This window comes from Carcharodon carcharias, chromosome 19 (genome assembly GCF_017639515.1).
Source record: "Carcharodon carcharias isolate sCarCar2 chromosome 19, sCarCar2.pri, whole genome shotgun sequence".
In the NCBI taxonomy this organism is placed as follows: domain Eukaryota; kingdom Metazoa; phylum Chordata; class Chondrichthyes; order Lamniformes; family Lamnidae; genus Carcharodon; species Carcharodon carcharias.
In genome coordinates this window covers 109,684,724-109,709,410 of record NC_054485.1, presented here as the reverse complement: position 1 = coordinate 109,709,410, position 24,687 = coordinate 109,684,724, and the positions used below count along the sequence as shown (strand labels likewise).

At 47.4% G+C, this 24,687-nt stretch overlaps 1 protein-coding gene across 3 annotated transcripts in view; it reads left to right on the top strand.

The window, feature by feature from the left end:
* LOC121291953 (zinc-binding protein A33-like) overlaps window positions 1-23,739 on the top strand; it is a 39,998-nt gene extending 16,259 nt beyond the window's left edge. Inside the window, exons 5-6 of one of the 3 annotated variants that reach the window (XM_041213640.1) lie at window positions 2,248-2,307; window positions 22,688-23,739. In XM_041213640.1, the coding sequence (XP_041069574.1) occupies window positions 2,248-2,307; window positions 22,688-23,265 (638 nt within the window). In that variant the 3' untranslated portion in view covers window positions 23,266-23,739. The remainder of the gene's footprint in view (window positions 1-2,247; window positions 2,308-22,687) is intronic. The other 2 variants (XM_041213638.1, XM_041213639.1) reach the window with 2 other exon arrangements.
* The last annotated feature ends 948 nt before the right edge of the window (window positions 23,740-24,687 follow it).

The following is a 24,687-nucleotide window of genomic DNA, read 5'->3' as shown; positions in this document are numbered from 1 at the left end:
ATTTGAACATGAACTGCTTCAGTATCTGAGGAGTCGCGAATGGTGCTGAACATTGTGAAATCATGTATACCTATTCCAACCGTGCACACTTCATCATACTGCAGAACCAATACAGAGTTACTATTCAGTGAACAAGCAGACAAATCTCCCCAGTCATCACTCGTGAGTACTCCCAAGAGATGTGACGTATTACACAAAAAACAAGGGAATGGGCACTACACAAAGGAAAACCAATTTTAGTGGATTTCTGCAATGTTTGTGCACAGAGGCTTTTAAATATGTTGATAGTATCTTATTGAAACTTATATAATCCTGAAGATCTTATTGAAACATATAAGTTTCTTAGGGTACTTGATAGGATGGATACCAGCAGGATATTTCCTCCTGTCGGGGAGACAAGAACTAGGGTACAAGGTTTAAAAATAAGAGGTCTCCCATTGAAAACTGAGACAAGGGGATTTTATTTCTCTCTCAGATGGTCATTAGTCTGTATTCTCCTCACTAGAGAGCAGTGGAGGCTGGGTCATTGAACTTACTCAATGCTGAGTTTGATAAATTTTTGACACACAAGTGAGTCTCGAGTTATGGGGCTGCAGACAGGAAAGTAGTGTTGAGGCCACAATCGGTTCAGCTATGATGTTATCAAATGGGAAAGCAGGCTCGAGGAGCTGTATGGCGTACTCCTGCTCCTTGATCCTGTGTTCCTAAGTCAACTCAATCCAAATTATGGCCCTTCTATAGCCTTATACCTAGTGTACACTATGTACAGAATTAATGAGCCATATGGTAACAATGACTTGTGTGGAAGTGCTATAAAAACACCCATTCACAAATTGTCTTTTGAAAAAAGCACTGTTGTTCCTACAACCCTGTAAAAGTGTCAGACAGACCATTAAAGTATCAAATACAGCAGCTTCAACACCCCTTAATGTTGTGAAAATAAACACTGAGACATCAACAAAGCTGATCACAGACAGAAAATGTAATATAACTACTGAAAGATGTCAATCAAGCAAAGGCAAGGCTTTTCTCCAGGTGTCAAAACAGAACCTCACTGAGATAATCCTTTAATGAGTCTGGACTCTCAGCCACTTCGGCTGTAAAAACAGTGATACGTTTTCAAAAGATGATTTGTGAATATGTTTTTATTTCTGAGCAGTTCCATGAGTGCCATTGTTACTTTCTGGCTCACTGGGTCTATACATCATGTACACTGGGTTAATGGGCATGGAAGGGCCATGAGTTCACATGGAGTCTATAAGGAGTGATGGGATGGATGGAGGGAATGGGTTGGCACTGGGTTGGAATGGAGGGGGGTAATGGTAGGTACATGAAAAGGACATGTGGGGCATAAGTAAGACCTTTTGACCTTAGCTTTCAAAAGGCTCCTAAATCCGTACTATGAGTCACAACTCCTCTGTGGGGCCATGATCCATGAGTCAAGGAGAAGCTGGCCCGACTCGGCAAAAATTGGGGAGGGCTATGATTCACCTGACCCCACAATGGAGCTGGCAAGGTCGAGAGTGCAGAGTGTGGGCTTTCTCGTCACAACTTTATCCTGTGTCAGCAAAATTTGCGGTGTGGGGGGTGCGGTGGGGGGGCGTGAGGTGGGGATTGAGGGTGCTGCGGTGGGGGGTTGGTGGGGATGGGGGGCGTGCAGTGGGGGTGGGCGTTGGGGTTGGGTGAGGAGGGTGGGGGAGGGGGGGCTGTGGTGGGGGGCTGGTGGGGGTGGGGATGACCTGAATTGGGGGCGGAATCCCTGAATCAGATCCCACGTGCCATTTTTAAATGGAGTTGTTACGATTGTGTGAAAATCCATGCCAACATTTCAGGTCAATCACCTTTTATCAGAACTGGGAAAGTTTAATGTTATTATTGTGATACCCAGAATTTGAAATAATCAGACTTGTAGTCACAGATACGAGAGATTTTCATCAAGTTTATTCTTCCAGATCTCCATGTGCTGTGGAATAATACATTGTGCTTTTCGGTACATTGACCAGAGTGTAATAGTGAGTAATGGGGCATTCTAGATATACATGTATACATGCACATCACAACCCTTTTTGAATAATATAAAAATATAACAACCCTCTTTCTTTAAACTATAATGCCTCTACTTATCAATATAACTGTTCCAACCATTAACTTTTTTATATTCTGTCTAAACTAAGGACAATTAACTATCAAATTTTGTAATTAAATTGACACCTTAAGAGTCTTTTATAGCTTATTTTCTTTTCTCAGAAACATCATTGACGGTATCGCTAAGGTGGTGGGATGTTGTGCCTCCATCTCGTGACTTTGGTAGTTATCGTTCTCAGTGATGAGTTGGTGATGTTGTGTGTGCTGCTCTTGATGTTTTCGGAGTTGTGCTTAATGTTGCTGCTGTTGTGTCACTTGCTGGTGATGTTGTTGATGTTGCGCTGCTTGTTGGTGATGTTGTCTCACTGCTTAGTGATGTTGCTGTTATTGAAGACCTTTTCTGCTTTTCCAGCCTAGATGTAGGTCGATTATGGAACCTTTCCCTCTTCATCTGATTACTGGTTTCAGTCTCGGTGATGTAAGACTTTGGAGTCTCAGCTTCACCAACAACTTTTGCTGGTTACAGGTTTTCAGCTTTGTATCCTGTACATGTACAGATTATCCTCTCAGTAACTCAGGCAAGGATTTAGCATCCTGTTGGAAGTGTTGACCTCCTCCTACCTCTTCATCAGTGAATTGTTGTCTACTTCCTCCTGGTCATTTGCTTGGTAAAGTTCCCTTGAATTTTCTGCCATTGAATAGCTCTGCGGTGTAGGTCAGAGTGACAATAAGATAAGGTTTGGGTCCTCCTCTGTCTCTTGGCATTTCATGAGGGTTCTCTTGACCGCCTGGACGTGTCCTTCTGTAAACCCATGTTCCCCTTAGGTAATGTGGTGATGAGGTGAATTGGGTTCACTTATGACAGATTATTCTTTCAGGAATCCCTTGCTTAGTAAACAGAAGCCATACTGCTGAGGTGGTTGTTGTTGCTGTCAAATCTTTCCCCTTTCAGAGAAAAGCAACTTTGAATAATAGCCTGGTACCATGAGGCACCATTAGGAACATAGGAGCAGGAGTAGGCCATTCGGCCCCTTGAGCCTGCTCTGCCATTTAACACGATCATGGCTGATCTTTTGCCTCAAGGCCATCTCCCGGCACTATCCCCATATCCCCTAATGTTATTGGTTTCTAGAAATCTATCAACCTCTGCTTTGAACAGAATGATTGAGCCTCCACAGCCTTCTGGGATAGAGAATTCATTCTTGATTGTGTGTGAATAAATTAACCCCCCCTCAACATGCCATGGTCTGAATGGTATTTCAGTCATTCTGCTGTGCATTTCTATACCTCTGGCATTCACTGCATGTAGAACCTTTCTTTTGATGTCTTTGTAGATGTATATCTAGTACACAGCTGAACTGCTTCTGAGCTTACACTTCACCATTCCCATGGGGCCTTCCTCTATCTTTCTGCATCGTTTTGGATACGATGATTCTGGATCTGGCCTCCAGAACACTATCTTCTCGTGAGATGTTATCTCTAATAGTCTAATACTGCTGTATTGCTGACTGAGATTGCTGAACCCATTAGGCCATCCGCTGGATTGCTAGCTGAGAGAGCATACATAACAATTCATCTTTGTTGGGTTCATCTCTAAGTGATGGGTTTTTACACCTCAAAATTTTATTTCATGTTTCGCATGTAGTGACAAATGAATTAATGCATCTCCAAGCACCATTTCACTTGCTGGCTTGTATATCAAAGTGAAATGATTACTCTGAATCATCAAGAGTAACCTCTGCAGCCTTGCCGCTGCTGTACACAAATTTTTCTTGCAGATCTGCTCAAGTGAACAATGATCATTCTCCACAATGAACTTTCTCCCAGAAAGCTGTGGATTGAACTTCTCAATCAATACATGACTGCCAAAAGCATATCTGGTCCCAGCCCTGTTAATGCAAATGCTATCACTTTTCCCTCTTGTACCCGGGATGCTCCCAGTCCTTATGCATCTACTTGCAGAGTGACAGGTTGTCGTATGACAGACTTGTCTCCTTGAATCACATTACTTCTTTGAGCTTGTTGAAGCTCCTCTCATGTGACTCTTGTCACGGGTGCTCAGCATCTTCTCTAGTCAGGTTTGCTGTGTGTTTTGTGTGTGAGGTATGAAAGAGCTCAAGACCTGAATCAAGCCAAGGAAACATCTCAACTCTTTGTTGTTCCATCTCAGAGATGGCTGTGACTTTCTCAGGACACGGTTTGACTTTAAGATAAAAGCAAATACTCCGGAAGCTGGAAATCTGAAACAAAAACAAAAATTGCTGGAAAAACTCAGCAGGTCTAACAGCATCTGTGGAGAGGAAGACAGAGTTAACGTTTCGAGTCCGCATGATTCTTCTTCTGAACGAAAGAGAAGTAGAAATGTGGTGAAATATACACTGTTTAAGGGGGTTAAACTGGATAGAAGGCCAGTGATGGATGGAGGCAAAGGAAAGATTGCAAAAGATGTCATAAACAAAAGGCTGAAGGGATGTTGATGGTGGTGGTAATGGCTGAAGGAGGTGCTAATGGTGTCATAAAGGGTAGAAAGCAGGATGAGCCAGTGACAGATGGCCCTAGTGGAGGTAGGGGGAGGGGACAGTGTGGGAGAAAAGATCAAAATAGCTTAAAAGGTGGGGATAAAACAATGAATGGAAATAAATTTAAAAACTAATAATGGAAATTGGTGAGAAAAAAATTAATATTTATGTTTTAATTTTAATATACTTTTTCTCACCTATATTTCTCATATTTCTCACCTACATTTCTCATATCCTGGCTCACTTCAAGGCCAAAAGGCAGGAATTTGTACTGTCTAAAACATGTGCTGAATGTTGTCAACAGTGAAGATTTTTTGTCAAGCTTTAAGTCCAGTAGCCATTTCTGGCAACAAACCTGGTGAAAACCTTTGCCCCTGTTGGTGCTGGTGTGATCTCTTCCAGTGTTGGAATGGGGGCAGTGATCTCTCTTAATTGCTTGATTACGATCTTTGGGATCCAGGCAAATTCGTAGACATTCATTTGGCTTCTCTCTCACATTGATGAAACTCACCCAATCTGTAGGCTCTGGGACTCTGACAATCACTTTCTTTTCTTCCATTTCCTGGAGTTCGTTCTCAATGTTTCCTTTTAATTCTATCGGTAATTTATGTGATTGGTGAATCATCAGTTTCTTCTCTGGATCAATGGCAATGTGATAAATCATTGACTCTATACTTAAGATCGGGTTAGACGGATTTTTGGTTTCTCAGTGAATTAAGGGAAATGGGGAACAGGCAAGAAAATGGAGTTGAAGCCCCAAGATCAGCCATGATCATAGTAATGGTGGAGCAGGCTCGACAGGCCATATGGTCTACTCCTGCTCCTATTTCTTGTGTTTTTGTACTCAAAACCCTCAAAGCATCCAACCGTCTCAACAAAATACTCTGGATACATTAGGAGCAGATCTTTCTTGCATCTGGTTGGAGGACATTTTCCAGTGGATGTACTACCTTCAACCCTCAGTGCCGCCTCCATCATCTCATGGTTTACTGAGTAAGCTGCAACTCTTCACATCTGCTCAACCCAGGAAAGCAGGGCCACCTGTTTCAGCAACACAGAACACGCAGTTAACAGCTTTCCCTTTGTGTGTCCCTCTGATTTGGGACATTCTGAGCTGTCGAATCTCAGTTCCACCAGATGCTGTTAGTTTGACATTGCTGAATTTCAGGGCATCTTTCTTTAGGTAACCATTTTCTTTCAAGTTTTCAGGAAAGATCTTCTGATATAGTCTGAGCAGGATGATGTTACTCTGTGCTTGAGTGTTAAGCTTCAGCTAATGATTTATGTTTACTTCATGTCAATTTACACTCTTGTTTAAACTTATCAAATGCTTCCACAACATCATCGGCCTCCCATTTCATCCTGAGTTAGAGCTGTGTATTCATGGTTGTGGCAGCAATCATTTCGTTTTCATGCAGTTCACTCAGTTTTTTTTCTCTTTCTATACTAATTTGAGTTGATTTTTCTCAAACTAATTCAGCATTTATATGGTTTGGGTTTTACTCACAAACAGCTGCTGCCACCATGTTATGATTTATGGTTCCCAGAAGTCCAAAGTAATTAGAATTTTAGATACAAATATCGGAGCTGAGATGCTGTGCATTTCTCCAGATCTCTCCATGAGCTGTGGAATGATACATTATTACTTTGGTACACTAACCATCATGCAATAGTCAGTGATGTGGCATTCTGGATATACATGTCTACCTACATGTCAAAAATATAGCTCCTAAATCATTTTCGAATATATATAACAACCATGTAGTCTATAACATGGAATAAGGGGAAGAATTTCCAATATCTCCTTTATTTATCCTTCCTCTCCCTTAAACTAATTTTCAATTTCTGATGTTTACCACTTAGCCTCATTTGGAAAAATATTCAGTAAGACATGTCTTTAATTTGATGTCTACCAAAAGCAATAGTAGTTGCCTTTTAAAGAAAAGTTCCTCTAATACAATTTCAGCAATGTTTTTAAAAGATCAAATTGAATTTCTGCCAGACACCTTCAAAGCTTCAAGGCTGAAGCTTAACTCATAAATAAACTCTCTGGTCCCGTTGCCTTTCCATTCAAAACAGAAAATGTTTCCTATTCACAGAGATAAAAACAAAAAAACTGCGGATGCTGGAAATCCAAAAAAAAAACAGAATTACCTGGAAAAACTCAGCAGGTCTGGCAGCATTGACGGAGAAGAAAAGAGTTGACGTTTCGAGTCCTCATGATCCTTCAACAGAACTAGGTGAATCCAAGGAGAGGGGTGAAACATGAGCTGGTTTAAGGTGGTGGGGGGGAGAGAAGTGGAGGCGGGGGGTGTGGTTGTAGGGACAAGCAAGCAGTGATAGGAGCAGATAATCAAAAGATGTCACAGACAAAAGAACAAAAGAACACAGAGGTGTTGAAGTTGGTGATATTATCTAAACGAATGTGCTAATTAAGAATGGATGGTAGGGCACTCAAGGTATAGCTCTAGTGGGGGTGGGGGGGCATAAAAGATTCAAAAATAATGGAAAGAGGAGGGAAAAGAAAAATCTATATAAATTATTGGAAAAAAAAAGGAAGGGGGAAGAAACAGAAAGGGGGTGGGGATGGTGCTCAAGACCTAAAGTTGTTGAATTCAATATTCAGTCCGGAAGGCTGTAAAGTGCCTAGTCGGAAGATGAGGTGCTGTTCCTCCAGTTTGCGTTGGGCTTCACTGGAACAATGCAGCAGGCCAAGGACAGACATGTGGGCAAGGGAGCAGGGTGGAGTGTTAAAATGGCAAGCGACAGGGAGGTTTGGGTCATTCTTGCGGACAGACCACAGGTCTTCTGCAAAGCGGTCGCCCAGTTATGTTTGGTCTCTCCAATGTAAAGGAGACCGAATTGGGAGCAACGAATGCAGTAGACTAAGTTGGGGGAAATGCAAGTGAAATGCTGCTTCACTTGAAAGCAGTTTTTGGGCCCTTGGACGGTGAGGAGAGAGGAAGTGAAGGGGCAGGTGTTACATCTTTTGCGTGGGCATGGGGAGGTGCCATAGGTGGGGGTTGAGGAGTAGGGGGTGATGGAGGAGTGGACGAGGGTGTCCCGGAGGGAATGATCCCTATGGAATGCTGCCGGGGCGGGGGTGAAGGGAAGATGTGTTTGGTGGTGGCATCATGCTGGAGTTGGCGGAAATGGCGGAGGATGATCCTTTGAATGCGGAGGCTGGTGGGGTGATAAGTGAGGACAAGGGGGATCCTATCATGTTTCTGGGAGGGAGGAGAAGGCGTGAGGGCGGGTGCGCAGAAGATGGGCCAGACACGGTTGAGGGCCCTGTCAATGACCGTGGGTCAAAAACCTCGATTAAGGAAGAAGGAGGACATGTCAGAGGAACTGTTTTTGAAGGTAGCATTATCAAAACAGATGCAACGCAGGCGAAGGAACTGAGAGAATGGGATGGAGTCCTTACAGGAAGCAGGGTGTGAGGAGCTGTAGTCGAGGTAGCTGTGGGAGTCGGTTGGCTTGTAATGGATATTGGTGGACAGTCTATCACCAGAGATTGAGACAGAGAGGTCAAGGAAGGGAAGGGAAGTGTCAGAGATGGACCACGTGAAAATGATGGAGGGGTGGAGATTGGAAGCAAAATTAATAAATTTTTCCAAGTCCCGGCTAGAGCATGAAGCAGCACCAAAGTAATCATCGATGTACCAGAGAAAGAGTTGTGGAAGGGGGCCGGAGTAGGACTGGAACAAGGAATGTTCCACATACCCCATAAAGAGAGAGGCATAGCTGGCGCTCATGTGGGTACCCATAGCCACACCTTTTATTTGGAGGAAGTGAGAGGAGTTGAAGGAGAAATTGTTCAGTGTGAGAACAAGTTCAGCCAGACGGAGGAGAGTAGTGGTGGATGGGGATTGTTCGGGCCTCTGTTCGAGGAAGAAGCTAAGGGCCCTCAGAACATCCTGGTGGGGGATGGAGGTGTAGAGGGATTGGACGTCCATGGTGAAGAGGAATCGGTTGGGGCCAGGGAACTGGAAATTGTTGATGTGACGTAAGGTGTCAGAGGAATCACGGATGTAGTTGGGGAGGGACTGGACAAGGGGAGAGAGAAGGGAGTCAAGATAACGAGAAATGAGTTCCGTGGGGCAGGAGCAAGCTGACACGATCGGTCTAACGGGACAGTTCTGTTTGTGGATTTTGGGTAGGAGGTAGAAGCGGGCCGTCCGAGGTTGGGCGACTATCAGGTTTGAAGCTGTGGGAGGAAGATCTCCAGAGGAGATGAGGTCAGTGACAGTCCTGGAAACAATGGCTTGATGTTCAGTGATGGGTTCATGGTCCAGGGAGAGGTAGGAGGAAGTGTCTGCGAGTTGATGCTCAGCCTCTGCAAGGTAGAGGTCAGTGCGCCAGACAACAACAGCATCACCCTTGTCAGCGGGTTTGATGACAATGCCAGGGCTGGACCTGAGAGAACGGAGTGCAATAAGTTCAGAGAGAGAGAGTTTAGAATGGGTGAGAGGAGCAGAGTAATTGAGACGACTAATGTCATGCCGACAGTTCTCAATGAAAAGATCAAGAGAAGGTAAGAATCCAGAGGGAGGGGTCCATGTGGAGGGAGAATATTGGAGGTGGGTAAAAGGATCCGTTGAACGGGGAGAGGACTCCTGCCCAAAGAAGTGAGCCCTTCAACAACTCATCGACACCAACACCCAGCTAGCACCCTCCACCCCTGCCTGTCCCTCCAACCCACCCCATCTTCCAATCCCAGCCCCAGCCGTGTATTCACTATACCCCCTGACCTTCCCCTCTCCGACGCTGAACGTTTAGTGCTTAGCAAAGGACATAGTTTATACCCTTACGCCCTCATCTCAATGAATTTCGGGCTCGGCACGATGCTGAACTCTTCTTCCACCGTCTTCGTCTCCGGGCTCACTTCTTTGGGCAGGAGTCCTCTCCCTGTTCAATGGATCCTTTTACCCACCTCCAATATTCTCCCTCCACCTGGACCCCTCCCTCTGGATTCTTACCTTCTCTTGATCTTTTCATTGAGAACTGTCGGCGCGACATTAGTCGTCTCAATTTCTCTGCTCCTCTCACCCATTCTAATCTGTCTCTCTGAACTTACTACGCTCCGTTCTCACAGGTCCAACTCTGACATTGTCATCAAACCCGCTGACAAGGGTGGTGCCGTTGTTGTCTGGCGCACTGACCTCTACCTCGCGGAGGCTGAGCGTCAACTCGCAGACACTTCCTCCTACCTCTCCCTGGACCATGACCCCACCACTGAACATCAAGCCATTGTTTCCAGGACTGTCACTGACCTCATCTCCTCTGGGGATCTTCCTCCCACAGCTTCCGACCTGATAGTCGCCCAACCTCGGACGGCCCGCTTCTACCTCCTACCCAAAATCCACAAACAAAACTGTCCCGGTAGACCGATCGTGTCAGCTTGCTCCTGCCCCACGAAACTCATTTCATGTTAACTTGACTCCCTTCTCTCTCCCCTTGTCCAGTCCCTTCCCACCTACATCCGTGATTCCTCTAACACCATACGTCACATCAACAATTTCCAGTTCCCTGGCCCCAACCGATTCCTCTTCACCATGGACGTCCAATCCCTCTACACCTCCATCCCCCACCAGGATGGTCTGAGGGCCCTATGCTTCTTCCTCGAACAGAGGCCCGAACAATCCCCATCCACCTCTACTCTCCTCCGTCTGGCTGAACTTGTTCTCACACTGAACAATTTCTCCTTCAACTCCTCTCACTTCCTCCAAATAAAAGGTGTGGCTATGGGTACCCGCATAGGCTCCAGCAATGCCTGTCTCTTTATGGGGTATTTGGAACATTCCTTGTTGCAGTCCTACTCCGACCCCCTTCCGCAACTCTTTCTCTGGTACATCGATGATTACTTTGGTGCTGCTTCATGCTCTCGTCGGGACTTGGAAAAATTTATTAATTTTGCTTCCTATCTCCACCCCTCCATCATTTTCACGTGGTCCATCTCTGACACTTCCCTTCACTTCCTTGACCTCTCTGTCTCAATCTCTGGTGATAGACTGTCCACCAATATCCATTACAAGCCAACCGACTCCCACAGCTACCTCGACTACAGCTCCTCACACCCTGCTTCCTGTAAGGACTCCATCCCATTCTCTCAGTTCCTTCGCCTGCGTTGCATCTGTTTTGATGATGCTACCTTCAAAAACAGTTCCTCTGACATGTCCTCCTTCTTCCTTAATCGAGATTTTCGACCCACGGTCATTGACAGGGCCCTCAACCATGTCTGGCCCATCTTCCGCGCATCCGCCCTCACGCCTTCTCCTCCCTCCCAGAAACATGATAGGGTCCCCCTTGTCCTCACTTATCACCCCACCAGCCTCCGCATTCAAAGGATCATCCTCCGCCCTTTCCGCCAACTCCAGCATGATGCCACCACCAAACACATCTTCCCTTCACCCCCGCCCCGGCAGCATTCCATAGGGATCTTTCCCTCCGGGACACCCTCGTCCACTCCTCCATCACCCCCTACTCCTCAACCCCCACCTATGGCACCTCCCCATGCCCACGCAAAAGATGTAACACCTGCCCCTTCACTTCCTCTCTCCTCACCGTCCAAGGGCCCAAACACTGCTTTCAAGTGAAGCAGCATTTCACTTGCATTTCCCCCAACTTAGTCTACTGAATTCGTTGCTCCCAATGCGGTCTCCTCTACATTGGAGAGACCAAACGTAAACTGGACGACCGCTTTGCAGAACACCTGCGATCTGTCCACAAGAATGACCCAAACCTCCCTGTCGCTTGAAATTTTAACACTCCACCCTGCTCCCTTGCCCATATGTCTGTCCTTGGCTTGCTTCATTGTTCCAGTGAAGCCCAACGCAAACTGGAGGAACAGCACCTCATCTTCCGACTAGGCACTTTACAGCCTTCCGGACTGAATATTGAATTCAACAACTTTAGGTCCTGAGCTCCCTCCTCCATCCCCACCACCTTTCTGTTTCTTCCCCCTTCCTTTTGTTTTTTCCAATAATTTATATAGATTTTTCTTTTCCCACCTATTTCCATTATTTTTAAGTCATTTATGCCCCCCCACCCCCACTAGAGCTATACCTTGAGTGCCCTACCATCCATTCTTAATTAGCACATTTGTTTAGATAATAACACCAATTTCAACACCTCTGTGTTCTTTTGTCTGTGACATCTTTTGATTATCTGCTCCTATCACTGCTTGCTTGTCCCTACAACCACACTCCCCCTCCACTTCTCCCCCCCCACCTTAAACCAGCTTATATTTCACCCCTCTCCTTGGATTCACCTAGTTCTGTTGAAGGGTCATGAGGACTCGAAACGTCAACTCGTTTCTTCTCCGCCGATGCTGCCAGACTTGCTACCTTTTTCCAGGTAATTCTGTTTTTGTAATGTTTCCTATTCATTTGTTTGAGCAGTTTTAACCTCTGTTGTGGGACTTTTAAACGTATTTTTTCTTAGGTGGGGGTTTCAGGTTGGGTTCAGCTATTGCCAGGCAGACCCCTTTCTGACCCTTTATCTGACTCTCCTTCACTCAGATGTGACCAATAGTCACAGTGACTACCTCCACCTACTGGGCACTTATAGTATTGGAAAGAAATATTGCTCATTCAACCTCCCTTTGTGGAAACAGCATTCTGTTTCTCTTTTCATTTTTTCCCCCTTTTTTCATGCCAAAGACTACAAGGTCATTGTTATATATATATTCCAAAATTATTTGGGGGTTATATTTGACATGTAGGTATACACAAATATCCAGAATGCCACATCACTGACGATTGCATGACAGTTAATGTACCAAAGTAATAATGTGTCATTCCACAAACAAAAACTAGAGCCGTCAACATAAATATCTCTCCCTCAGGGTGGATTCCTGCTTTGAATCCTCCCTCAGTTTCCCAAACCCCCTGTATGGTACAAGTATGGGGTTCTCCCAGAGAGTTGAGATGAGCTGTGAGTTTAGGGTCATCCATTCTGTTTACCTTAATGTTTTTCCCACTTCGCAAGAAAGCCCATCTGGTTATTCTTGCACTAGATCCTGTTCCTTCTTTCATTTTCTGTCCAACAATAGTCGGATTGGGTTGTGCTGGGTCAGTAATGGGTGCTGGTGAAAACAGTAAAATGTTTCACTGCCCAACAGGTCACTAACAGATGTCACTCACAGAGGGAAAACCCCTTTTCCACGTCTGCTAGGACTCTGGGCACATCGGCTACTGGTCACAAGTGACCGTTTGTTTCCTGCAGAAGGACGTCACTGAAACTGACGTTGGTGGCTGCAGCTTCCAGATAAAAGTCCTTGTCAGGGTCCACAGCTCCCACAGTTAGGCCAGTCTGCAAGCCCATTTTCTGTTTAATGAAAGCTTTTTCACATTTGTCATCCTAGACCCAATACTCCCTGTTCCATTCGGGAGGCTACAGCCCTTTCCAGGTCTTTCCCACTTCCTTAGGGAAAGTGTAGTGTTTTTTGGTTGGGACATGGGGTCTCCCTCTATCCTGACTTCTCCCCCAGTCACTCATCCACAATCATGTTTGTGAACAATGGAGACTTCCCTATTTTATTCTACTACAGTCCTATACATTTCCTATTTCTGAGTTCTCAGAGTTTTTAAATAATAGGATCCTATTGATGTCATAACCCATGTCTCACCATGATGTGGAGGAATAACCAACACCTCGTCCGCTATCCATTCCACCCCACAAACAATTATTTAGCATGAGAGGCAACTTCCAATCGGAACCTAAAATTCCCATCCCAGGCTGGTCCCATCTCACTAAAACACACGTCCACTTTGTTTGCGGGGGGTCCCACCTTAAAACTTAAGGGTTTGGATATCGCTCCAGCAACTTTGTCACCTGTAAGTCTTCCCAATACAATGGATTCTCCTGTAGATCACAGGAGAGGGTGAATCGACCACCGTGCTGGACACTCCTGTGTCTACGACCTTTCTTTCCCTCCATTATAATATCTACACATTGTCTATCATACTCATCATACCTGAGTGGACAAGGATAATCAGGCTGGGTGCAGCCCCTTACTGATGAATTTCCCAGGACACCCTCTCCCTGGGTGACATGGGCCTGACCCTGGGGAGTGTTTTCGTGCTGACACCATTTCATTGATGGTTGGAATTTCTGTAAACTAGGGGTGTGTGGGTCGAGTCTGTCTTGACTCTGAGTCCCCTGACTCTAGCGCGTGCCCAACGGATGAAAAATTCAGACCCATGGTCCAAGTGTCCATCTCGTGTGGCTGCTTGTTCCTGTACCACCCTGATGTTACGCTCTCGCTGCTCCTTCTCACTCTACCTCATTCTGCCAGTTGAGCTCCCTCCCTCTCTCTCTCTCTCTCTCTCCTATCGCAACCTCGTTTTACAAATTGCATTCACTCTCTCATTCTCTCTGTTCTTCCCCTACTCTCTCTCAAGAAATAAGGAGGGAGAAGATTAAATATGAGGGTAAACTAGTCAGTAATATAAAAGAAGATTGCAAGAGTTTTTTTAGATATATAAAGGGTAAGAGAAAGGCAAAAGTGGACATTGGGCCGCTGGAAAATGACGCTGGAGAAGTAGTAGTGGGGAACAAAGAAATGGCGGAGGAACTGAATGGGTACTTTGCGTCAGTCTTCACAGTGGAAGACACGAGTAACATCCCCAATGTTCAAGAGAGTCAGGGGGCAGAGGTGAGTATGGTGGCCATTACCAAGGAGAAGGTGCTAGGAAAACTGAAAAGTCTGAAGGTGGATAAATCACCTGGACCAGATGGATTACACCCCAGAGTTCTGAAGGAGATAGCGGAAGAGATAGTGGAGGCGTTAGTGGTGATCTTTCAGGAATCATTGGAGTCAGGGAGGGTCCCAGAAGGCTGGAAAATCGCTAATGTAACCCCCCTGTTTAAGAAGCGAGTGAGGCAAAAGACGGGAAATTACAGGCCGATTAGCCTGACCTCGATCGTTGGTAAGATTTTAGAGTCCATTATTAAGGATGAGATTTCAGGATACTTGGAAGTGCATGGTAAAATAGGGCAAAGTCAGCATGGTTTCATCAAGGGGAGGTCATGCCTGACAAATCTGTTAAAATTCTTTGAGGAGGTAACGAGTCATTTAGACAATGGAGAGCCAATGGACGTTATCTACTTGGACTTCCAGAAGGCCTTTGACAAGATGCCGCACAGGAGGCTGCTTAGTAAGATAAGAGTCCATGGTGTTAGAGGCAAGGTACTAGCATGGATAGAAGATTGGCTGTCTGGCAGGAGGCAGAGAGTGGGGATAAGGGGGTCCTTCTCAGGATGGCAGCCGGTGACTAGTGGAGTTCCACAGGGGTCAGTGTTGAGACCACAACTTTTCACTTTATACATTAATGATCTCGATGAAGGAACTGAGGGCATCCTGGCTAAGTTGGCAGATGATACAAAGATAGGTGGAGGGACAGGTAGTATTGAGGAGGTGGGGAGGCTGCAGAAGGATTTGGACAGGTTAGGAGAATGGGCAAAGAAGTGGCAGATGGAATACAACGTGGGCAAGTGTGAGGTCATGCAGTTTGTTAGGAAGAATAGAGGCATAGACTATTTTCTAAATGGGGAGAGAATTCCGAAATATGGAGTGCAAAGGGACTTGGGAGTCCTAGTCCAGGATTCTCTTAAGGTTAACTTGCAGTTTGAGTCGGTAGTTAGGAAGGCAAATGCAATGTTGGCATTCATTTCAAGAGGACTAGAATATAAAAGCAGGGATGTGCTGCTGAGGCTTTATAAGGCTTTGATCAGACCACATTTAGAATATTGTGAGCAATTTTGGGCCCCGTACCTCAGGAAGGATGTGCTGGCCCTGGAAAGGGTCCAGAGGAGGTTCATGAGAATGATCCCAGGAATGAAAGTCTTAACATATGAGGAATGTTTGAGGACTCTGGGTCTATACTCGATGGAGTTTAGAAGGATGAGGGGGGGTCTGATTGAAACTTACAGAAAACTGAAAGGCCTGGATAGAGTGGACGTGGGGAAGATGTTTCCATTAGTTGGAGAGACTAGGACCTGAGGGCACAGCCTCAGAGTAAAGGGAAGACCTTTTAGAACAGAGATGAGGAGAAACTTCGTTAGCCAGAGAGTGGTGAATCTATGGAAATCATTGCCACAGAAGGCTTTGGAGGCCAGGTCATTGAGTGTATTTAAGACCGAGATAGATATGATCTTGACTGGTAAGGGGATCAAAGGCTTTGGGGAGAAGTGGGGAGAATGGGGTTGAGAAACTTATCAGCCATGATTGAATGGCGGAGCAGACTCGATGGGCTGATTGGCCTCATTTCTGCTCCTATGTCTTAAGATCCTATTGTCTCTCTGCCTGTTGTGATTTTGTTCTGTCAGTCGTACGTTCTCTTTCTCTGCCTATCGTATGCTTTCCTGCTGCCTGTTGCACACACTCGCGCTCTCTCTCTCTCAGCCTTGGAGGTGGTTCAAAGGAGGTTTACTAGGTTTTTACCTGGAATGAGCAGGTTGTCTTAAGAGGAAAGTTTGGACAGTCTGGGCTTGTTTCCACTGGAGTTTAGAAGGGTGAGGGGTGATTTGATTGAAGTTTACAAGATCCTGAACAGTCTTGGCAATGTGGACGTGAAAAGGATATTTTCCCTTGTGGGTGAGTCCAAAACTAGGGACCACTGTTTTAAAATTAGCGATCGCCATTTTAGGACAGAGATGAGGAGGATTTTTTTCTGTCAAAGGATTGTGCGCATTTGTAACTCTCTGCCTCAGATGGCGGTGGATGCAGGGTCATTGAATATTTTTAAGGTAGAGGTAGATGGATCCTTGTTAGGCAAGGGAATCAAAGGTTACCAGGGGTAGATGGGAATGTGGAATTCGAAACACAAGCAGATCAGCCATGATCTTATTGAATGGTGGAGCGGGCACGAGGGGCCGAATGGTCTACTACTGTTCCTATTTCTTATGTTCTTATGTCTGTCATGCTCTCACTGTCTCAGTTGTGCCCCTTCTCTCGCTCTGCCTGTCGTGACTTTGTTGCACCTGTCATTCTCTCTATCTCCCTCTCTCTTTATTTGTCTCTCTCCCTCACTGTCAGTCATACCCTCTCTCTGGCATATTTCTCTCCTTTCTTTTTCTCACCCTCTCCCTCTCTCTCTCATTGCCTATTATGCCCTTTCTCTCTCTCTCTCTCTCTCTCTGCCTTCATGAACTAATTCTGCCCTTCCCACCCTTAATCTCTCTGCCAGTCACTCTATATCTCTCTCCCTCTCTCTCTGTGCATGTCATACACACTCTATCCCTGTCAGTCATGATCTCACCCCCCCTCTCTCTCTCTGCCCACCACAAGTTCTCTCAATCTCTGCCTGTAACACTCTCTCTCTCTACCTGTCACGTTGTCTCTCCCTCTCTCTGCCTGTCACATTATCTCTCTCACTCATTTTAAGTCACAGTCTCTGCTCTCTGTTTGTTTGTCACCTACCCCCCTTCCAAAGAAGTATAACTATTTACAATACATTCTCTCCTGTTTAGTCCCCATTACACAAGTGCATAGAACTGATGAATCTGTGAGTTTCTAAAGCGTAAAGATAATCTGCTGGCACTCCCAGATCTTGTAATGGTAAACTTGTCTGGAGGTTTCTTTAATTGTTCACGGTGATCTGTGGGATTGTCATTCTTGGATGTTGTTCCTGGTTGTATTTGGGTTCTTGTCCTGGATGCAATAGGACTGTATGGTGGTTGAGGAACTGGAATGGATCTGATTTGTTTCCAGTTATGCTTCACCGTTGCACCTTTGTGTGTAATGACTTCATAGGACCTTGATTCTGAACAAATCCTTGTCACCTCAGCTGGTTGCCTGTAGGATCCTGGATGCAAACTCATTGTCCCAACTGTAAATTTCACAATTCTGTACCTGCATTTTTATTGTGCACATTAGCCATCTTCTATTGTAGTTTTAAAAGTTGCTCTCTAGGTTCTGAGGAACTCGAGTGGGTAAGAGTTGGTAAGTTGGTATGCATTGGTCCGTCAAGCATGTGCCCTGCCGTTGATGGAATAGTTGCACTTAAAGTTGTTGCTCTGAGATGTAACATTGCAATGTGTAGACCTTGCTTGGTCTGTCTACATTTGGGAATTAGGGATTTCACTGTGTGAATCATTTATTCAGATAGGCTGTTCAATCTAGATGAATGAGGAGAAGAAGTAGTGTGATTGATACTCTATTTCTCATCTATCATTCTGTCACGAAATGTTTTACCAATAAATTGCAGACCATTATCCATAATGATCTCTCTAGGCCCAGCGAACTGAAAATAGCACTTAAGAGCTCTGTGTGCAGCAGTTATGCTCAATAATTGTGCAATTGTCGAATAATGGGGTATTTGGTAAAGTCGTCAACCATGACGATGAAGAATGTGCCATAGACATGAAAGAGGTAGAATCTGACTTTGGACCAAGGATGGGTAGGAACTTTATGTGGAATCAGTGGTGCTTTGTGTTGATTGACATGTGCTGATTGTGTTGATTGACATCTGTTGCTCCGTCTCTCTCTCTCACACCATCAGTCATGCCCTCTTGCTCTCTCTCTCAGTTGCGTCTTCCCTCTCTGCCTGTCTCTGTCTCTTTCCGGTCCTCTTTCTGTCTCACTTCCCTTCTCCCACACTTCTCTCCCTCTTTCTCTACCCCTCTCTCTCCCTCCTTTGCCTTGCTCTCTCTTCTGCTTCTCCCTCTCCCCTTCTCCTTTCCTCTCTCCTATGCCTGTGTGTCTCTCTCTTCCTCTTTCTCTCCCCCTCTCACACGCTGCCTGTCCCTCTCTTCCCTCCTTTCTCCCAGTCTCACTCTCCCTGCTTGTCTCTCTCTCTCACTCTCTCCCCCCTCTCCACCTGTTTCTCTCCCCATCTCTTTCTGCCTTTCTGCCTCTCTCTCTTCCTCCCTCTCTGCCTCTCTCTCTCTCCCACTCTCTGCCCCTCTCACCCTCTCTCTGCTCTTTTTTCCTCTCATTCTCTTTCTTCCTATCTTTCTGCCTGCCTTTCTCTCACTCTGCCTCTCTCAATCTGTCTCCCCATTTCTTCCTCTGTCCCCTTCTGTCTTTCTGCCTGCTTGTCTTTCTCTCTCTGCCTGTCTCTCTTCCCCTCTCTCTCTCTGCCTGTCTCTCTTCCCCTCTCTCTCTCCCTGCCTGCCTGTCTTTCTCTCTCTCTCTCTGCCTGTCTCTCTTCACCTCTCTCTCTCTGCCTGCCTGCCTGTCTTTCTCTCTCTCTCTCTCTGCCTATCTCTCTTCCCGTCTCTCTCTCCCTGCCTGGCTGTCTTTCTCCCCATCTCGCTCTGTCTCTCTCCCTCTTTCTCTGCCTCTTTCTCTCTGCCTTTATCTCCCCACTTTCTCTCTTTCTCTGCCCGTCTTTCCCTCTCTCTCTCACTCTGCCTGTCTCCCACTCTCTCCCTTTTTTCCATGTGTCCTTGTTGTCTTTTGGTTTCCAGTGTTGTTAATAATCACACTTTATGTTTGTAAAGATAAAAAAACTCTGTGTTTAATTTTGCCACCCTGTCTGATTCAAAAGAAGAAGCAAATTGAACTGGTTACATACATAATCGCTTCAGTCTCTGGTGCAGCTGTGAAATGTGGCCTCCTGGAACACTTGCAAATTACATATTAGTTTGAGATAAGTAGTTCCCTGAAGCTATTTACAGGTATATACAGATAATACAACAACATATGACGTCTGTCTCTCTATCTCCCTCTTCCCCCTTTCTCTCTCCCCTCCTCTCCCTCTCCATCTCTCCCCTCCTCTCTCTGCCTTTCTCTCTCTCTCTGTCACATCCTTTCCCTCCCTATCTGGTATGACCTCACTCCATCTGTCATGCACACTCTCACTCTCTGCCTGTCATGCCCCCTCTCACTCTCTCAGCCTGTGCCTCTATCTCCGTTGCATTTTCTCTCAGCCCATCACACCCCATCGCTCTCTGCCTGTTGCGCTCAATCTCTCTCTTCCTGTCCCACCCCTCTTTCTCTGCCTGTCACCCTCACTATCTCACTGCCTATCAAGCCCTCTCCTTTTCTCACTGCCTGTTGCACCACCCTCTCTCTCTCTCTCTCTTCCCCCTGCCTACCTGTCACGCCCTCTCTCTCTCTCTCTACCTGTCACACCAACTCTCCCTTTGCCTGTCACACTCTCTCTCTCATTGTCTGTCACCCCTCTCTCCCTTTCTGACTGCCTATCAGGTTCTCTCTTCCTCTCTGCCTGTCATGACCTCATGATGAATATTGCACTCTCCCTCTGTGCCTGTTGCTCTCTCCCTCTCTCTATCATACCCTCTCTTGCTTGCTGCCTGTTGTGAGATCATTCTGCTTGTCGCATTCTCGTCCTCTCTGCCTGTCACTGCCTCTCACTCTTTCTTTGTCTGATGCAATCTCACTCTGCCTGTCATGGCCTTGTTATACCCTCTCCCTCACTCTCTTTCTCTCCCTGCCTGTCACACTCTCTCACTGTCAGATACTATCTCTTCCTCTCTCTCTGCTTGTCTCTCTCTCTCCACTTGTTTGTCTACGTAATCTCTCTGCCTCCCTGTCTCTAACTACCACACCCCCTCTCTACCATTCTGTCTCTCGCTCACCCTTTCTTTCTCGCTCACCCACTCTCTCAATCACCTTCTATCTCACACTCCCTCCCTCTTGCTCATCCTCTCCCTCACCCTCCCTCTCTCACTTGCCCTCTCACTCTTTCTCATCCCCTCTATCTTGCACTCTCTCTCTTGCTCTCCATCTCTGTCTCACTCATCCTCTCTCTCTCGCTCACTCTCTCTCCCGCTCACCTTCTCTTTCGCTCACCCTCGCTCATCTTCTCTCTCACTCACCCTTTCTCACTCACCTCTCTTGCTCACCTTCCCTCGCTCACCCTTCTCTCTCGCTCTCCCTTTCTCTCTGCCCCTCTCCCTCCCTCTTTCTCTGTGCCTCTTTCTTTATCTCTGCCTGTCTCATGCTCTCATCTTGTCTCTCCTTGTCTCTTGCTCTCCCTCACTCTATTTTTTCTCTGCCTGTCTCCCTCTCTCTCTCTGCCTGCCTCTCTCTCTCTGCCAGCCCCTCTCTCTCTAACTATCTCCCTCTCTGCCAGTCTCTCTCTTTCTCTCTGCCAGTCTCTCTCTTTCTCTCTGCCTGTCTCTCTCTCCCTGCCAGCCCCTCTCTCTCTGCCTGTCTCTCTCTCTCTGCCTGTCTCTCTCTCTGCCAGCCTCTTTCTCTCTCTCTCTCTCTGCCATTCTCCCTCATTCTGCAAACGTCTCTCTCTCCATTGCTCTCCCTGTGACGCTCTCTCATTGTCTGTCACCCCTCTCTCCCTCTCTGACTGCCTATCAGGTTCTCTCTTCCTCTCTGCCTGTCATGACCTCATTCTGAATGTTGCATTCTCCCTCTGTGCCTGTTGCTGTCTCCCTCTCTCTATCACGCCCTCTCTTGCTCGCCGCCTGTTGTGAGATCATTCTGTCTGTCGCACTCTCGTCCTCTCTGCCTGTCACTGCCTCTCACTCTTTCTCTGTCTGATGCACTCTCACTCTACCTGTTGTGGACTTGTTATACCCTCTCCCTCACTCTCTTTCTCTCCCTGCTTGTCACACTCTCTCACTGTCAGATACTATCTCTTCCTCTCTCTCTGCTTGTCTCTTTCTCTCTCTCTGCTTGTCTGTCTCCGTAATCTCTCTGCTTCTCTGTCTCTGACTACCACACCCCCTCTCCACCATTCTCTCTCTCGCTCACCCTTTCTTTCTCACTCACCCACTCTCTCACTCACCTCTCTCACACCCTCTCGCTTGTTCTCCTCTCTCTCGCTCTTCCACTCTTGCCCTCCCTCTCTCTCTATCTCACTCTCCCTCTCTCACTCACATTCTTTCTCACACTCCCTCCCTCTCGCTCACCCTCCCTCTCGCTCACCCTCTCTCTCGCTCAATCTCTCTAGATCTCCCTCACCATCCCTTGCCCTCCCTCTCTCTTGCCCTATCACTCTCGATCACCCCCTCTCTTGCCCTCCCTCTCTCTCTCTTGCCCTCCCTCTCTCTCTCTTGTTCTCCATCTCTATGTCACTCATCCTCTCTCTCTCGCTCTCTTTCTCTCACTCACCTCTCTCGCTCACTCTCTCTCTCACTCACCTTCTCTCTCACTCAGCCTCTCTCTCGTTCATCTCTCTTGCTCACCTCTCACTCACCCTTCTCTCTCGCTCTACCTTTCTCTCTGCCCCTCTCCGTCCCTCTTTCTCTGTGCCTCTTTCTTTATCTCTGCCTGTCTCATGCTCTCATCTTGTCTCTCGCTCTCCCTCACTTTTTTTTCTCTGCCTGTCTCCCTCTCTCTCTCTCTCTCTGCCTGCTTCTCTCTCTACCTATCTCTCTCTCTGCCAGTCTCTCTCTTTCTCTCTGCCTGTCTGTCTTTCTCTGCCAGCCCCCCTCTCTCTCTGCCTGTCTCTCTCTCTCTCTCTCTGGCAGCCTCTTTCTCTCTCTCTCTGCCATTCTCCCTCTCTTTCTGCAAGCACCTCTCTCTCTCTCTCCATCGCTCTCCATGTCTCTCTCTCTCTCTCTTTCTCTCTCTGATTCTCTCCTCTCTCCCTCATTCCCTCTCCATCTCTCTGTTTCTCTCAATCTCTCTCTCCTCCAGTCTCTCTCTCTCTCTGTCTGTCTCTCTCTCTCTAACGTTCTCCCCGTCTGTCTCTCTCTCTTTAACGTTCTCCCTGTCTGTCTCTCTCTCTCTCTCTCTAACGTTCTCCCTGTCTGTCTCTCTCTCTCTTTCCATCTCATCTCTCTCTCCTCCAGTCTCTCTCTCTTTCTCTCTGCCTGTCTGTCTCTCTTTTCTCTCTCTCCATTCCAGAAACTGCAGATCCCTGATTCAGTGCAGTCCTGGGGCCTTGTCACCCTCCCCCTCCCCCTCCCCCTCCCCCTCCCCCAGCCCCTCTCTGTAACAGGGTTTCCTCAGCCTCACTGCAGGATGTGCGCACCAGGTAAAACCTTCCCCCGGGCAGCGTCTTCCCGTTTCCCCTGTGCTCTGTTTAAACTCTTCCCCGGGGGTGAATTTCTAATTCTGGTTCATTGCTGATTTTCCCAATCACTAACCGGCTGTGAAAGTTACAGTGAGTGTGACTAACATTTTATTTGTGTCCATCTGTTCCCAGCTCCAGTGACCTTCGACCCTAATACAGCCCATCCTGAACTTCTCCTGTCTGAGGACCTGAGGAACGTGAGAGACACCGGGAAACGGCAGCAGCTTCCCGACAATCCGGAGAGATTCGATCCCTATCTCGATGTCCTGGGATCAGAGGGATTCACATCAGGGAAACATTCCTGGGAGGTGGAGGTGGGGAACAAGACTGAATGGACTGTGGGTGTGGCCAAGGAATCCATCAATAGGAAGGGGGAAACCTACCTGAATCCAGGTGACGGATACTGGACAACGTTCCTGAGAGAGGGGAATAAATACTGGGCTGGTGAGGAATCATGGAAACTCTTAGAGCTGAGTGTGAAACCGAGGAAGATTCGAGTCTGTCTGGATTATGAGGGAGGGAAGGTGTCCTTTTATAACTCAGATAACAAGTCCCATATCTACACTTTCACTGCTACATTCACTGAGAAACTCTATCCTTACTTCAGTCCAGAAAACACTGATGGGGGTGAAAACACAGAACCACTGAAAATCTGTCCCCGGACAGTAACAATCCAGGAGGATGAGGGTTTTATCCCTTCATCCAAATAAAGACTGTTTCTTGTATGTGGGTGGGGGAGGGGGGTTTGTTCCTCTGTAGATGAGGGGTTGGTGTCCTTCACGGATCCTGCCTCCCTCCCATTATCACACACTGTCAGCGGGGGACGTCCATTCCTCAGGAGCCACGGGCTGATATCCCCAGGACCTGCTCGACCTGGTCGAGGATTCAATTAAAAAGGCCCCACACACTGGGTCACTGTGTGAGGGAGGGGAAGGCCCCACTCACTGGGTCACTGGGCGGTGGTGGGGGAGGGGAAGGCCCCACATGCTGGGTCACTGGGTGTAGGAGGGGAAGGTCCCACTCACTGGGTCACTGTGTGGGGGAGGGGAAGGTCCCACTCACTGGGTCACTTTGTGGGGGAGGGGAAAGTCCCACTCACTGGGTCACTGGGCAGTGGTGGGGGAGGAGAAGGCCCCACACACTGTGTCACTGGGCATTGGGGGGAGAAGGCCCCACACACTGGGTCACTGAAGGGTGGTGGGGTGGGGAGGGCCCCACATGCTGGGTCACTGAGCACTGCGGAGGTGGGGGAAGGGGAAAGTCTCACAGGCTGGGTCACTGGATGGTGGTTGGGGAGGGGAAGGCTCCCCATCCTCCGTCTCTGATTTTGACCCCGGGTTCACCGGTACTCAGTCAGGCCGATGAGGACCCGGCCCTGTGGAAGGTGTATGAGGTGAAGAAGGATGCGCTGAGGGACCTGCAGCTTATCCAGTCCTGAGGTGTGTTCGTGAGGTCACAGATCCGGCTCCTTCAGGGCCTGGACTGTGGCTCCCCCTTCTTCTACTCACTGGAAAAAAGGCAGGGGGTCCGTAAGCAGCTCTTGGGGCTGCTGGCCGATGACGGATCCCTGGTCTCAGATCCACAGGGTGTCAGTTTCCAGCCCAAGCCTATAACAATTCTCTGTTCAGTCCGGATCCGGCCAGTAAGAATGCTCACAGGGTTTTGTGGGATGGCCTTTCAAAGGTTGGTACAGAGGGTGCTGAGCGACTCGACGCTCCCCTTAGCCTGTGGAGCCCCTGACCGGCTCATGTGAGGCAAGTCCCCGGGGCTGGATAAGCTGACTGGAGTTCCACAGGGTGCCTGGGACGTCCTGGGGGGGGTGCGTGGGGGCGGGGTGTGGTGGAGTTGCGTTGTTACTAAATGAAATCTGGCAAGTGGGGAGATGCTTCTCTCCATTGTTATCCTGCAGCCCAACAGCGGTGATCTCTCCCTGCCTAGGAATTGGCATCCAGTCTCCCTCCTCAGGACCACAAGACCTTTGCCAGGACCAAGTCTGCCCATTTTGGCACTGTGCTGGCCCACAGACTCGAACGTTGGCCTACATTTTACGTTCTGTGAATGGGAACGTTTCCTTGTGGACATGATGACAGGCGGTGTTTCCGAAGTTGTCACGCTCGTTTTAGATAATGCCA